The following is a 15,389-nucleotide window of genomic DNA, read 5'->3' on the forward strand; positions in this document are numbered from 1 at the left end:
CGTTCCTGCGGCTACGCGTGTACGGCCACCGAGTCCCGGACCTGTGACCTGGACGGCTGCCCCGGTGAGTGCTGCGATGAGCGGTCGCGAAGTTTGATTCCTACCACGGGCAGGAATCAAACCCGGGCGCTGCCGTAAGGTCCAGTCCTTAATGGTATGCGCTCTACCCGGTGAACCACTGTTTTGAAGCAGGTCAACCCTGAGTGTGTTTATGTTTGATGTTTGCGAGTGGGGAACACGTAAATGAGTGACTCTGTTGTTTCTTTGACCCGTTTTCTTTTAAAAGGAGTTAGTGATGGAGTTAATCGATTTCCAGACAAATTGTTTCAGTTGAGTCTGATTTCATGGTCAGTCTGCATGCACAGCAAAAAAACATGATGAACACTGAGGGTGAACAGAAACACACATCATTTCATGCAGTGCACATTTTGAACATTTCCGCAAAAATTCGTCATGTATAAACATTTCACTACAGATAATTCCACTGAAAGACTTTCACACTGCCTACAGTTGAAAACGGTTTTCATAGTATAACAGAGCATTACATAATCACCTTCATTAGTTTTAATAATACTTTTTAGTATTTTCAGTTTCTCGCCTGCTTTATCATAATCCAGTGTCATGTTCTAAGAAGCAGGAGACTGAGCACCAACCATTAATAGTCCTGTTCTTTGGCTGACGTTCCAGCCTGCCTCCTCAGTGTAGCAGGTCCAAGAAGGACACACTAACACATGGGGCTTTCTCAGAGGCGGGAACACATGGGTTTGGGTGCAACTTTATAGGCTTTTGAATGGTTCAACACTTGAAAGGGTCTTATGTTTACCGTGGCATAAAAATGTTAGTTAAATGTTCATATTTGACCTGAGAGACCTCCCGTGACTCTCTCTCTCTCTCTCTCTCTCTCTCTCTCTCTCTCTCTCTCTCTCTCTCTCTCTCTCTCTCTCTCTCTCTCTCTCTCTCTCTCTCTCTCTCTCTCTCTCTCTCTCTCTCTCTCTCTCTCTCTCTCTCTCTCTCTCTCTCTCTCATATGCTCTACAGATGACATGGATGCGGTGAGCTCTCCTACTCCACCCCAGACCACCAACAGCACGGATGCCCTTGACACAAGTATGTGAGGGAGTGTTTTCCATTGTGTGTTTCAGTGGTGATGAGGCTATGAATGGGTCTAGGTTGGCATGCAGGTATACAACATATACATTGAAGGGGGAGGGGGGAGTTCTTAGATATATAGTAGATTCTTATTGTTTTCCGTTTTTTGGTATAACCAGCCATATGGGGCCATATTCAACAGCGTTAAATATTGTGTTCAATTAAATAACAGTTCTTAGGTTTAAAAAGTGGCTACAGGGAATAACTACTGCTGTGTGTGTCAGCCTGTTGGTGTATGTGTTGATGTCAGTGAGTGCTTGTGTGTTTGTGAATGTGTGTGTGTGTGTGTGTGTGCGTGCGTGTGTGTGTGTGTGTGTGTGTGTGTGTGTGTGTGTGTGTGTGTGTGTGTGTGTGTGTGTGTGTGTGTGTGTGTGTGTGTGTGTGTGTGTGTGTGTGTGTGAGTGTGTTTTACGGCTCCCCTGGCCCTCCTCTTTGGCTAGTGGACAACATCCCTCATTTCACGCTGCAACCAAAATAAAGAATCCCGCTGCGGTGCCGAACGTTATAGAGTGTCTGACATTCTCCCTCCCGTCGTTACGGAAAACAGACATAAAAAGAGCAGAAGGTAGAAGGGTTTTAATGAGGCTCCGACTGGCTGCAGGGTTTTCATGTTGTTTGGCACACTGTATCAACCCTCTTGACACTCTCTGCTATCTCAGCGGAGGAATGGTGGATGAAAGCAACACTTTTATTGTTTAAACATGCTTGTTTTATGAGGGTGATCAAAACCAGGGTATTGTTAAACGGTCAGAAAATATTTATCCTCATTGTATCCAGAAAAGGTAATAGTTACAATGAATTTGCTGACGATTTTACTGTTCACCCTGAACACGAACATCATAACGATAGTACTATAGTCTTCAGGTTCCAAACATATTGAAGTAAAACATGCTAAACAAATGCCATTTTTCCAATGTAAAGAGGCTGCTTTTTTTTAAATACATCTGATGTTTGAAATCGAAATAAGCCAAGCACAAATAGATATAATTACAATCATGCTTGTCAGTGTACCAGTGTATCGCTTTCGTGCAAGTCTACTCATATTCTGGTCGATGTAGTGTCATAGTGCTCAGTCTAAACTGGCCGATATAGTGCCAATTTCTGCTCAGTATAAATAACCCTAGCCTTAGACCAGTACTGGCTCTGGAGCTACTGATGTCCTGACTTTGCTAGAGTAGCATATTATGTATATATATATGCATACATATATATATATATATATATATATATATATATATATATATATATATATATATTATATCGTGTAACAGAGTGGTTAGGGTGTTTATGGACAACTTATATATTCTGCTGCTAACATGAAAAGAAAAAAGTACTTAGTAGTGTAGCATGTTATCCTAGTTATCTTTGTTGTGTATAGCGATGGTAAGTGCTTGTTACTTGGTTCTATGAACATCCTTACAGTACCGACAGCAATGTATTATTGTTTCGCTTTCTTCTGACAATGTTTAAACCCCCTAAATGTAAATGAGAATGTAAATGCCCTCCTCTCCTCCACCCAGACGTGGACAGCTGCGAGAAGTGGCTGAGCTGCAAGAACGACTTCCTCCGTCAGTACCTGCACCAGGTGCTGACGGAGCTGCCCAGCTGCCCGTGCGCCTACCCCTCGGAGGCGGTGTACAGCGCCGTGCACCTGGCCGACCCGCGGCTCCGCCACACCTACCGCTGGAGGGACGCCAGCGGGCCCAAGGAGCGGCTGGACATCTACAAGCCCTCGGCTCGCTTCTGCCTGCGCTCCATGCTCTCCTACGACAGCACCACGCTGGCCGCGCAGCACTGTTGCTACGACGACCAGATGAGGCTGATCACGCGCGGGAAGGGCGCCGGCGCGCCCAACCTCATCAGCACCGAGTTCTCCCCGGAGCTGCACCACAAGGTGGACGTGCTGCCCTGGATCCTGTGCAAGGGCGACTGGAGCCTGTTCCACTCGGTGCGGCCACCCAACAACGGGCTGGCCTGCACCCACAACCCCGGGGATGAGGTGTACCGGGACGAGCTGCGGGAGGCCCGCGAGTACTGAGGACCTGAGGACGGGGTCTCCGTGGCGCTGGTCGACTCAGAGGGGTCTCAAGTGGATGGACTCTGATAACTCACACGCCTCCCTCCTCTCTAAGAAGAGGGCTTAGTGTTCCTCCAACGCTAACGAGGTTCCCGCCCAGCCGGGAGGAGGTCCTCGTAGGGACGGAGGGGTCTGGAGGGCCAACACCTGGAGACATGAATGTGTGTGCTCCAGGGGCAGAAGTGTTGTTAACGGGGTTGTAGTATAAGCTGTGTCGGTGATATCCTGGTCACGTCATACATTGAGACTGAACAGGAGAACCAGGAGAGGATTGAGGAGAATCTGGCCTTGGATGATGAATGGCCTGAAATCAGTCATGGAAGCTGAATATGAGGTCTGTTTTTAGATGTTCCTCGTCATTGACCACCATTAGACTCTTTACACCAACAACGCTATAATCAGGTGTGAATACCAGTCTTCAGTCTGAACCCCCTTGCCGACATACGTATCAGGCTGCATGGATGACCTCGGTTCGTCAACTCATCACTGGGGACAGTCTAGATTGGAAAAGACGTGTGACTTAGTTTTTGTGAGATATTGAAAGCATTGAAAGTATATTAAGAGGGGATAAAAATGTACTCGTCCTTTTGAGCATTTTAGTAAGATCTAGTCTAAAATAATATATAGACCTGTGCTGCTGCTATTCTATCGTGATGTGCTTAGCCAATCTGGGCGGTTGGAGTGGTATTGGTTGTCGTCATGTGTGTAATGTATGTGTGTTTGTGTTTCAGTGTGTGTGTGTTGAATGTCCTTATTTGTTGGGGGGGTGGGGGGTGTCGGGCTATATGGTCTCTGTTGCATATGGAATATTGATTGGTTCAAATAGATACCTCCAAACCAAACTAGTGTTTCACTTACTATTAAGCTGCATAATATGGAAAGTAATGTCAGCTGTCTGACATTACATGGTTCAATCATGTGACTTTCACAAAATATTATATTATCCCTGACAAATGTAGTTCATTTAACAACAATAACAAGGCATATTATCTATGATAACATTGAATAATTCAGGTGGGGGGGGGGGCAAGAGAAAAGTAAAAAAACTAAACTATATATAAAAAAATTATAGGTATATATATATATATATATCTAAATATATATATATATATATATATATATGATGCGTATTCATATATATATATATATATATATATATATATATATATATATATGATGTGTAGTTGCTGTCCCGGCAGAGATCAAGACATTTTAAACTTACTTTTTCACTCAGTGACCTAAAATATCATGTCCCATTAATTTGGGTACAGAATTACCCTTTAAAATAAATGGTTGTCCTTTTTCTTCTACCGCCAGGATTTCGACAACTCCTTCCACATCAACCAACTATTCACGCACCTCCTATAGCAGAAAGGTCAACCTACTAATAATAATAACAGGCTGCTGAGGTAATATACTCCTCTAAATTAACTCTACCTATGAATAATAATAAAGGCTGCCGGGGTTATATAGGTCTACACTCAAGTTAGTTTTTTTCTGATATGGCGTCAACAACTGCATTTCATCGGCAGCTCTTGGATAGTGCTTGTGCTGCGGCTCAAACCCTTGTTGCACATCGCAGCTTCATTACGGCTCATTAAGTTCATGCTGTACGCATGGCGCTCCATGGCTCGTCTAGTGTGCGACCGGCTATCACCGGTTCAATGTGTTTACAGACTTTCTTCGCCATTTCTCAATCTTTCTTTCAGTTGGAAATGTTTTCCTTTTGCATTCCATCTGAACAGTTTTTCTTTTCACTTAGAGAGGCTTTCGAAGAAGGTGTGTGTTTGTGTGTGTGTGAAGGGCCCTGGAAAGTGAGAGGGCGATGATAGGGGAAAATTGGGTGCAAATGGAGTTTGGGAACTGAGGGAACGAGAGAGAGAGAGCGAGAGAGAGAGAACCCTTAGATTAAAGCCCAAAGCCATTGATTTAGCACAAGGTAAATATGTTTCATATTTGTGGTATGTCGTCTGGAGGCCATACAAGAGAGAAGAGAGAGGAGAAGATGAAAAAAATTTACTGATAAGAGGAAAGAGGATGATGGACACCACATACACTACCTGTGTGTTTGTGTGTATGTGCATGCATGTGCGTTGTGTGTTTGAGTAGAGAGGCGGATACCTGCCACATGTGCGTGGGGGTGACACGGGGGATGTCTCTGTAAACACACAAACCCTTTGAAGTTTAACCCCCACCCCGGTCCAACCCACACACACACTCACACACACACTTCTGCTGCCTCGGGGCCCTCTGGCCCGGTATGTTGGGCTTAGGGCCACTTGACAGTGTGTTGTTTCAAGAACCTAATCCTGCTGGAGTGTTGGCAGCTGAGAAGATGAGTGTGTGTGTGTGTGTGTGTGTGTGTGTGTGTGTGTGTGTGTGTGTGTGTGTGTGTGTGTGTGTGTGTGTGTGTGTGTGTGTGTGTGTGTGTGTGTGTGTGTGTGTGTGTGTGTGCGTGTGTGCGTGTGTCTGTCTGTCTGTCTGTGTGTGTGTGTGTGTGTGTGTGTGTGTGTGTGTGTGTGTGTGTCTGTGCGTGTGTGTGTGTGTGTGTGTGTGATGGGAGAGCCAGGGCTTTCAAAGACAAATGAACGAGGACATGTTTCATCTGAAGAATATGTTGTCGACAGGACAAATTGCTCATCTTTCCACAAGATGAGTAAAAGACCAAAACAAGTTTGATTCGTCTGCAAAACATCAGTCAGTAACCCCATGCCAACTCTCTCTCTTTCTCTCTTGCACGCCTCTTTCCTTTTTCCCATCCGTCTGTCAATCTGTCGGCACCCTCGCTCTCGGTACAAAGAAACACCGGAACTCCTCAAACACACACAAGTGTGTGTGTTAAGTTTTTGTCATTGCTTTGCCCCGGCTGCTGCAACAAAACGAGGATTCCCTGTCTTATGGATGTGCTAATCCTAATGTAAAGAGACATTGGTCCAGCAGATGGTGTCCTCAACATTTAGCCTCATGTCCGTCACCATCAGAACGTCAACAGGAATCTTATGGAATGGAAGATGGAGCCTGTCGTTTGGCAATTCATGAGGGTTTAATATGGCAATCAGCCCTTAGGGGAACACAAGGACTTCATTTATTTGTACGGGGACAACCGAGGTTCAGAATATGGCTCACATGTGAGTCGGAAATGGAGATATACTTATGGCCCTCCATCGCTGTACACTGAATAAAATCTTAAGCATCCTCCATCACCTCCTGGTGAACTGGGCCGGGAATCAAACCATCATCCTCCTGTGTCATTTCCACCAGCAGGCTGCCCTGTTCAGCTCAGTGACGGGATGCCAGAGGGGCCGACAGCAGCCTGGGTCCAATTATTGCAGATATGTGATGTGAATTAAGACCAGAGTAATGGATCCCTGAATTAAGACCAGAGTAATGGATCCCTGAATGAGTATATCATTGTGCTGCGGCCCAGCTGAATAAACGCTTCAAATATGCCGGTGTAAACCTTCTTAATCTCTGTATTTTTGTGCGCATTAACAGGTTGCAGCCTTAGTGGTTCATCTGGTCTCTGACACACACACACACAGACACACACACACTCACACACACACACACACACACACACACACACACACACACACACACACACACACACACACACACACACACACACACACACACACACACACACACACACACACAAATATGCAATCGAGAGAGCTGGACAGGCCTCAATCCAAAATATAACATTCACACAAATTCAGAGTATGTACTATACCAGGTGTGATGGTCAATGCTTGATGGGCGAGTGTGTGTGTGTGTGTGTGTGTGTGTGTGTGTGTGTGTGTGTGTGTGTGTGTGTGTGTGTGTGTGTGTGTGTGTGTGTGCGTGTGTGCGTGTGTGCGTGTGTGTGTGTGTGTGTGTGTGTGGAAAGAGAGAGGGCAAATTATTACCACGGGATGATACTTGTATTGCTGTCTAAGTCCAATTTGTATCCTGTATGATTGGGTGGAAATGTGCGTGTGAGTTCCAGAATGGCATCTCTCTCTTTCTCTATTGCCCTCTTTGTCTCGCTCACTCTCTCTCTTTCACACACACAGACCACACAAACACCAGAGGGCCTGTTGGCAGCTTCATAGTTGACATCATGCAGGTGCCTGATATCAAATTATGACTCCACTGGTTCTGAAGTCCCTTGGTAAGAGTTCCTTTATCAGTCAACGTTTTGCAAAATGACCACTTGATTGATCATCCATTCCAGGCCAATTTGAAAAGAGCAACACAATTTATATATACATATATAATATTAAAAAAAAAATTCAATTGGTTAATGAACAGCTTATACTTTACTATCATTTTGAGTTGGTTTGAACATCTGGCCAAAGCTCACAAAATATTCTGTGCAAAACACCAATAATAAACTTAACCAATAAACTTATTATATATATATATTCTGTATATTTATTAAATCATGAACTGGTATTTTTGTGCAGCATCTGGTAATTGATGTGATAAAAATAATGTGACAATGTTTTTAAGAGAATTTAGAGAGCACATAGCAAACACTGATCTGATAGTTCTGCACTACCATGAACTGCTGATCTAGAGGACAGAACAGCTGTAAAGTATTCAGTCTCTGTTCGCTCGCCCGATGCAGTCATTGTAGAAATAGAATCTGCACACAAGGGAGGGCAGAGGTTAAAAAATGAAAAGCTCCACCCCTTACACACACACACACACACACACACACACACACACACACACACACACACACACACACACACACACACACACACACACACACACACACACACACACACACATACACACACACACATACACACACACACACACACACACACACTCACACACACACACACACACACTCGCACACACGCGCACACACGCGCGTACAAACAGACTCACATACACCGCACCTCAACAAAGGATAACTTTTTTTGAAATGGCTATAAGGTTAGGATTTTAAACTGCCTTCATCTGTTCCAAAGATCGCTCTGACATTTGGAAAGGTTTTCAGCAACTATGTTGGCATCTTTCATTGGCAATTTAGCTCCTGGCATATAGTTCAATAGCGCTCTATAATTACAAACAGTTACAATGTTTATGTTCAGAACATTTAAAACAGGAATACATTAATGTCGTACACCTATAGACATATCTGACGATAACAAAAGTATTTGTATTCTTTAGTATTGTAGTGTGTGCTGTGTGTAGTGTCATGTCATGGAAAACAAATGGAAAGTATTTACAACTTAGGCAGCCTTCCACCTCTTGATTTATTTCTACGCATCACGTCCCATGACTAGTGTCAGACCTGTCTCTGTATAGTATTTATTTAAAATAATTTATAGATTTATAGAGCTGCACAATTGCAAAGCACATTATAGAGCATTATATGTTTCCCTTTGGGCGTTCGAAGGAATGTCCTTTTCTCCCAGGTCTCTTTCGATCTGTCTGGTATAAACAGAAAAAGACAAACACAGACATACACACACTGCAACACGTTGTGGCCACTACGTTGCAGGGGGAAAACTATGGTGACACTGTTTGGGAAAACTACATCACTACAATGTTCGACAGCTTTCGAACCCTTGAACGGCCACTGGGTTGGGAAAACTAGGCCAATGGTGGAGGAACCGTGGTAACCGTGTTGGGGAAACCATCAGCGATGTTATCCACGGAAAGACGTTCAGCTCGGTCCCACAAGTTGTTCTGCATTATCTCTTACAGTTTTTTCCTATCGTTTTAGGCAATTTACCTAAACCATGTTCACATTCCCTAAACACTTCACACAGTGAGCATACCAGTAGACCATGTGAACCAAACTGTGGTTACTTGCCCCTATGCTAAGATACAAATGCTGGCAATGACGCCTTCTTCCAAATTTCATGGATACCTGCCCCAGTCAATGTTCACTACCGGCAAAACGCTGTGGAACTACAGCATATTTTACCAATGTTTAGATACTCTGTTCAAAACAGTGAACTTTCTGTTCAAAACCTAACTTATCAGTAATTTAGATCACTGTAGATGGAAAGATGCTGCATTTGGACAGACAAATGAAGTTACATGTTTGAATAAGAAAAAATATTTAGTTTATAGTTTATTTATTTTATTTTACAGTAATTTAGATTTTTTTCCCCCTGTGCACCATAGTTCTTGGTGAATTGGCATGGAATTACTTTTTTTACGTAAAAGCAACACTACATACAATGATCTGTACAAAACACAGAGGATACGTTTTGCAATGCAAAACACCTGGTGGTCATTTCAGCTAAAGACCTACTCAGCTAAAGACCTACTCAGGTGTTTTACATGTAATTTGTGCCTCGTTGAAAAAGAGTTAGAAAAAATGTGTTTGTTAGAACACATTTTTTGACTTTGTAATGTATTTTCTGTTTTGTGTAACACTTGCACTGTGACAAAATCTCCAAAAAGTAAAGCACAGTGAAAAAAACTGTTGTGTTTGTGATTTGTTTCTGGATCATATATTACGTACTTACTGTATGTAATTTGCATTACAAAAACTGAAAATTGTTATTCTCAGTTTCTCATAAAACACTTTACTTTACTGTAATTTACTGTATTTACAATTACAGTACATTTACCACACTCAATTGTGACATCTTTTGTGGGAGGTAAACCGACATATGAACACTGTCAGCAGATACTTGGCTTGGATTGTCATACTGTAATATTACAAACTTTATTACTGTAGTCCAAAGAAGTGTTTGTCTGTGTTTTTTCTCTTTTTTTCAATGCAACACTACAGGAAATCTATGCCAAACTGGAGGACACAGCAACATTTTATATATGCAATTGGCAATGCTTCAAGATGTTAGTGTTTTTTAGGTCATAGTGTTCTGAGAGGAAACATGTGTTAAGTTATGGCAGCATTGTTTGTGGTGTGGTTGTTGTAGTGCATTTTGCACCAAAGGTTAACAGATATGCAGAGGTGTGTGTCTCTAAAGCCCACTGTGTTAAGTGATAGGGAAAAGTGACCATAGTATGGGTACATGACCGAAAACGATAGGAAAAAACTGTAATGTCCGACCATGATGAACTGATTACACTCATTCTAGATTTAAAGATGGATAGATGGGTACTTTAATCTGCGGAACGGCATCTTCTCCAGATGCTGGCATAGCTGCCCTCAGAAAACACACAAAAAAAACAGTAACTGCTTGCAGTTTGACCGCTGCTTGCTGTTATTCACAGTGTTTGGATTCTATGTAATACAATTTAATTCTTTGCAATACTGTATTTGATTTGACTCTGGCAGGATCCTTTTTACAGGCCCCTATCAACTGACCATGGTGAATGTTTTGTGGTGAGATTTATGTTGAAGTAGTTCATTCAAACTATGTTTGAAGCTTTATCGCTGTATTTTGGTAGATGTTTGGTTCCAACACTGTGTACATTGCAAATGTAGTTTAATATTTGAACACACATTTGTTTCTTTTTAAAGTTTGGCAACCCTAAACATCACTGGCAGATCCAGCTGTCTCAATGACAGGAGTAGCAGCTGGTCTCGTGTGGGAGCTGTGCCGTGAGATGTGTGCAAGCGGCATAAGGCTTTTGATGACTTATAAAAATGTAACTCAATGTTCAAAAATTCTGTATTATAAACAATATATTATTTAAAGATGAGGAGAGACCTACTTGATGCTATCCCAGCATTCTGAAACCCTCAAGGCCCATGTTGGGGCATTGTATTAACCAGGCACAGGGTGGATTTCAGTGTCTGGGCTTGGGGTGCATGCACAGAAATCCGCTCACAGTGTTGAGGTGACAAATAATGATGGCCAGGGATTGTGTTTCCTTCTTGTCGTTGGTTTTGGTCCGGGGTTTTGTAACCAGGCTTCTAGTGTGCAGCCGTGCTTATTTTGATTCTTATTAAATCATTTTCTTTAAGGAGAGACATTCCTACATCAGAGACTAAAGTCCCTTGTCCACTTCTGCCCTCAGCTTAGCCGGCGAGCCCCAGGTGAACAAAAGCCTGTTTGCAAGAAAACATTGCAAGTGAGGCACTATATTGTTTGTGTCTTCGAGAAATGGACACAAAACGAAAAGGCCTTGCCCTGTTATCTCTTTGGGCTACTTTCACTTCATCAATGTGTACTTCGAATTTCTGAGTCTTGTTTTTTAGCCATACAATAATTTTAGGATACAGTTTGACACGTCATGTTTAATATTCTTGTTATAAAATAAAATATTGCATGTGTTCCTCACACAAACACGCACACCCACACACACAGTGTTAGGTCAAGATAATGCTAGCTGGCCTGGTATTTTAGGAATAACTGTTGGAGGCGGAGCCTAAATAATTGTCTTTACTTCCTGCCTGGGGAGGAAGTTAAGGAAAACAAACGTCTAAAGAGGCGTGAGCACGTCGGCCTCTTTGTCCAGCTCTTGATAAAACACCACCCAGTTAGGTAGCAAATAGGTTAGCCCTGTTTTCTGTTGTAGGGGAATTATTGCTGCTTTGACTTGACTCTAAAGGTCCAAAAGCAGGGCTGCTTTATATATAGGATAAGGATCATAGCTTTTGAATTTTTTCCTATGAGCCAGCTTGCGCTTGAATCATATTCAAATTTAGACTGATAATAATTTTTTAGTTGTGCATCATTTTGCCATCTTATCCAGTGGATCATTTAAAACACATTGAAAGTATTAACTGTACTTAGTAAACACAACCTATCATGATAATATCTATGATCATAGAAAACACTAATATTGGATTAAAATGAGATGAGAGCTCAGAGGATGTACAGAAATCCGCTCATATAGTGAAGGAGCCTTTCAGACTCAAACAAAGAGTACATCCAACTCTCACAATCTGGCAGTTGAGCAACAGACAGAGAGAAGGAGAATGAGAAGAAAACACAAACAGGGCCAGGCTCACATCGAGGCCTATGTGCGCACTATAAAGCTCTCTTTATAGTGAGCTCTCTAAAGTGGCCTCTCTATCGTGGCTCTCTTTATAGTGCGCTCTCTTTATCCTGGCTCTTTATAGTGCGCTCTCTTTATAGTGAGCTCTCTTTATAGTGCGCTGGTGAGCTCTCTTTATAGTGAGCTCTCTTTATAGTGCGCTCTCTTTATGGTGAGCTCTCTTTATAGTGAGCTCTCTTTATGGTGCGCTCTCTTTATGGTGAGCTCTCTTTATAGTGAGCTCTCTTTATAGTGAGCTCTCTTTTTAGTGAATACTTACCTGAATATGGTGCGTATGAGGGTGCACGCAGATACCCGCATTGGTTCTCAAAGTGCGGCCCGCGGGCCAATGGCGGCCCGCGGAATCATTCCTGGCGGCCCGCAATGGCATACATAATTATGTAAGTTATAAAAAATATATATATATACATATTTTTTTATTATTAAATAAATATTAATTTAAATAAATATAAAGAGAAAATTCGACTCTCTCTAGCTTTCAATTAAATCCTTTTACATTTGTTAGTTTTAATCCGACTGCACATTATTTTGAAAGGGTGAACCTCAGTTTCGTGATTTAGACCTCACTTGACCTCACTCCCAGACGTCCACGGTGCAATGTTTTTTTTGACCACTGGGATGCTGACGGCTTCCCGCCAATTTTTTTTTCCTTTGGCGGCCCTCAGTCAAATTTTGGGTTCCTAAATTGGCCCTCAGTTGTCAAAACTTTGAGAACCCCTAAGGGATCTATACGCGTGCACCTATGTATGTTCTGTGTCTACGTGTGTGTGTACAATACATGGCTGTGAGAGTATGTTTGCGTAAACACTGTTTCTGTCAGGAACTACAATAGATTTTACGATTCATTGCATTAAAGATCCAATGGCATGAAAATGTCACTTTCTGAGGTTTTCGAAGATGAATATGAGTTCCCCTAGCCTACCTACGCTCCCCCAGTAGCTATAATTTTTGTTGGGTTTAAAACGAGCACTAGGCATTCTGCTCCACCTTTGAAAAAGCTAAGCTCAGACGCGCCGTTTTGGAATTTTCCCCGTATGTCGTCATAAGGGGAGATGCCACCGCACCTTTCTCTGCCTTGCTAGCCCAGAGAATTTGGCCAGCCAATGAGATACGACCGTGCATTAGCCACATGTGTGTGTGTGTTTGTGTGTGTGTGTGTGTGTGTGTATGCGTGTATGATTACACACACTGTAACGCAAGTGTTGTACACTTCTTTGCTATTTGGATAACCGTTCTGCTGTTGGTGTTATGGCGCATAACACGTCAGACTCTTGTCTCTGGTATTTCCACAACGAGACTCGTAGTGGTGGTTATCTCAGCCATGGTTGAGAAGGAATTGGGGGAAAGGAACTTTGGCTTTGACTCCCTGAAGTACATGAACCACGACATGGAGGAGAAAGGGATTGTTGCCCGCGAATGTCTCCCACTTGAGCCCCACTTCCCGCTGCCGATGGACCAGTGGTGCCTAAGCGCTGACCACTGCCATGGCGGTGGTCCCTCAGCAGCAAAGGCTCCGGTGGGAGACAACCGCAGTCAACAATCCCTTTCTCCTCCATGCCGTGGTTCAGTTTACTTCAGATTGATGTGGACGTGGAAGAACCAGAGACATCGGAGAACCCGACGACGCAGTCGTTTGCGATTCATAATATCGTCTGGAGGCTCACACAGCCTTTGGCCTATTATTTGATATAGATATCTATGTATAATATGATATTATTTAGATATAGAGCTCCAGGACTCCCGCCGGAGCACCCGGAGTGTTCTAGAATATTTACAGAACCCGGCCAAAGGCTGTGTGCGCCTCGCCATTGCGATACATCCACTGTAAACAGAGCGCATGGTACCGTGGCAGCAAGCTGCTCAGGGCCACACCCCCACCCTCCTCCTTGACCCGCCTCTCTCCTCCTCATTTGGCTTAAAGCTACAGACTCCGAAACGGCGCGTTTGGGGAAAGCTCAATGTGCGACTGGCTCGCAGTGGCTGTATTTCTGCACCACAGCTGAATTTCGGGAACGTCTTCAAATACTGTGTTTGGGGCCCACTAATATCTATATTATGTAAAGCATCCATAAAGTAGCATGCCATTGGACCTTTAATGGTAAAACACTCTAGTTTGCCATATGGTTCCAGTCTGTAAGGGATCTCTGAAGGAATGCAAGCATGACATACAGGTGTCAGATACAGCATAACCATATTTGACAACAGGGAGCTCTGTACAATCCCCCATGGGTTACATCAGATCCCCAACCGATTGTGTATGGTACATACACCACAGAGCAGAACAAAGCAGGTGGAAGCTGGGGTGGTGTTGTGAAATCCAGCTCAGCAGCTTCATTTAGGCCCCGTCCACACGGAAGACACAGAAGTCTTGTGCGTTTGGGCCGACCGTCCAGACGGATCCGGTGTTTTCGGTGCCTGGAAACAAACTTTTTTTAAACCAGGTTCCAGGGTGATAAAGAGAAAAACGGCCCTATGCGTTTTCTGCTCAATCTACAAGGTTTAACAACTGCTTTCTCCTCCTCGACTGTATGTTTGTATACAGCGCGCAGGCTTGATCGCATGCTCCGCCTTGTCTTCTTCTTTTTTTGGTGGAGAATGAGCGCCACACTATGAATGAACTACAGCGTTTCTGCAGTTTAGGTGCGTTTTTGCAATGAGTCTGTCTTTACAAAGAAATTCCTGAAACGCTGCCAAGGAAAATGGAGGGGAAAAGATCATTTGGGCCTATGTGGACGGGGCCTTAGAGAAAGTGTGTGTGTGAGATGGTAGGTCTTAGATTGGCAACCTGTCAGTATTGCCTTTGATTGGACCGCGTTAGAGCTATAACACTCAAGCCATAGCGCATGAGTAGTGTCCCATGAGAACTAGCTACACCTGTTTGTTAACCAAGCTACCGCTACCGCAGAGATACTTATCTATTTGCAAATGCATACATTTTGTATACTTGCTCTGTACAAAAATGAACACACTTTATTTTGTAAAAAACCAACCGTAGTAGATTTTCGTTCATCTGACCGAGATGAATGGTCATTATGAACTACCGCATTAGCGGTATCCAAGATGGCTACCGCAAATGTGGGACACGTTTCGCTGGTCTGTCGGGTTGTGGCTCTATGCAATTACCTCCAGAGGCATTTTGGTCTGCACCCCTTGATAATACCTGTAATACTCTTGGATATCTAAAAGGAATTGAGAGGTACCAGACAGGTATTGGTTGTAAAATACAGCGTGCATAA

General features: G+C 43.2%; 1 protein-coding gene and 2 long non-coding RNA genes across 3 annotated transcripts in view; 2 read left to right on the forward strand and 1 right to left on the reverse strand.

Moving 5' to 3' along the window:
- Nucleotides 1-3,202, forward strand: part of ism2a (isthmin 2a) — an 18,746-nt gene extending 15,544 nt beyond the window's left edge. The window contains exons 5-7 of the mRNA XM_060051243.1: nt 1-64; nt 1,038-1,106; nt 2,669-3,202. The exon at nt 1-64 is cut by the window's left edge and continues 71 nt beyond it. Of these exons, the coding sequence (XP_059907226.1) occupies nt 1-64; nt 1,038-1,106; nt 2,669-3,186 (651 nt within the window). The 3' untranslated portion in view covers nt 3,187-3,202. The remainder of the gene's footprint in view (nt 65-1,037; nt 1,107-2,668) is intronic.
- Nucleotides 3,203-4,264: 1,062 nt separating this feature from the next.
- Nucleotides 4,265-6,674, forward strand: LOC132457192 (uncharacterized). Its single transcript, XR_009525585.1, has 2 exons — nt 4,265-5,068; nt 5,102-6,674. It is a non-coding gene; the product is annotated as an uncharacterized LOC132457192 (long non-coding RNA).
- Nucleotides 6,675-9,326: 2,652 nt separating this feature from the next.
- On the reverse strand, nt 9,327-10,259 carry LOC132457557 (uncharacterized). The gene is made up of 2 exons (XR_009525720.1): nt 9,582-10,259; nt 9,327-9,418 (listed from the first exon to the last, which is right to left on the reverse strand). It is a non-coding gene; the product is annotated as an uncharacterized LOC132457557 (long non-coding RNA).
- Nucleotides 10,260-15,389: the final 5,130 nt, after the last annotated feature.

This window comes from Gadus macrocephalus, chromosome 5, assembly GCF_031168955.1.
Source record: "Gadus macrocephalus chromosome 5, ASM3116895v1".
In the NCBI taxonomy this organism is placed as follows: Eukaryota; Metazoa; Chordata; class Actinopteri; order Gadiformes; family Gadidae; genus Gadus; species Gadus macrocephalus.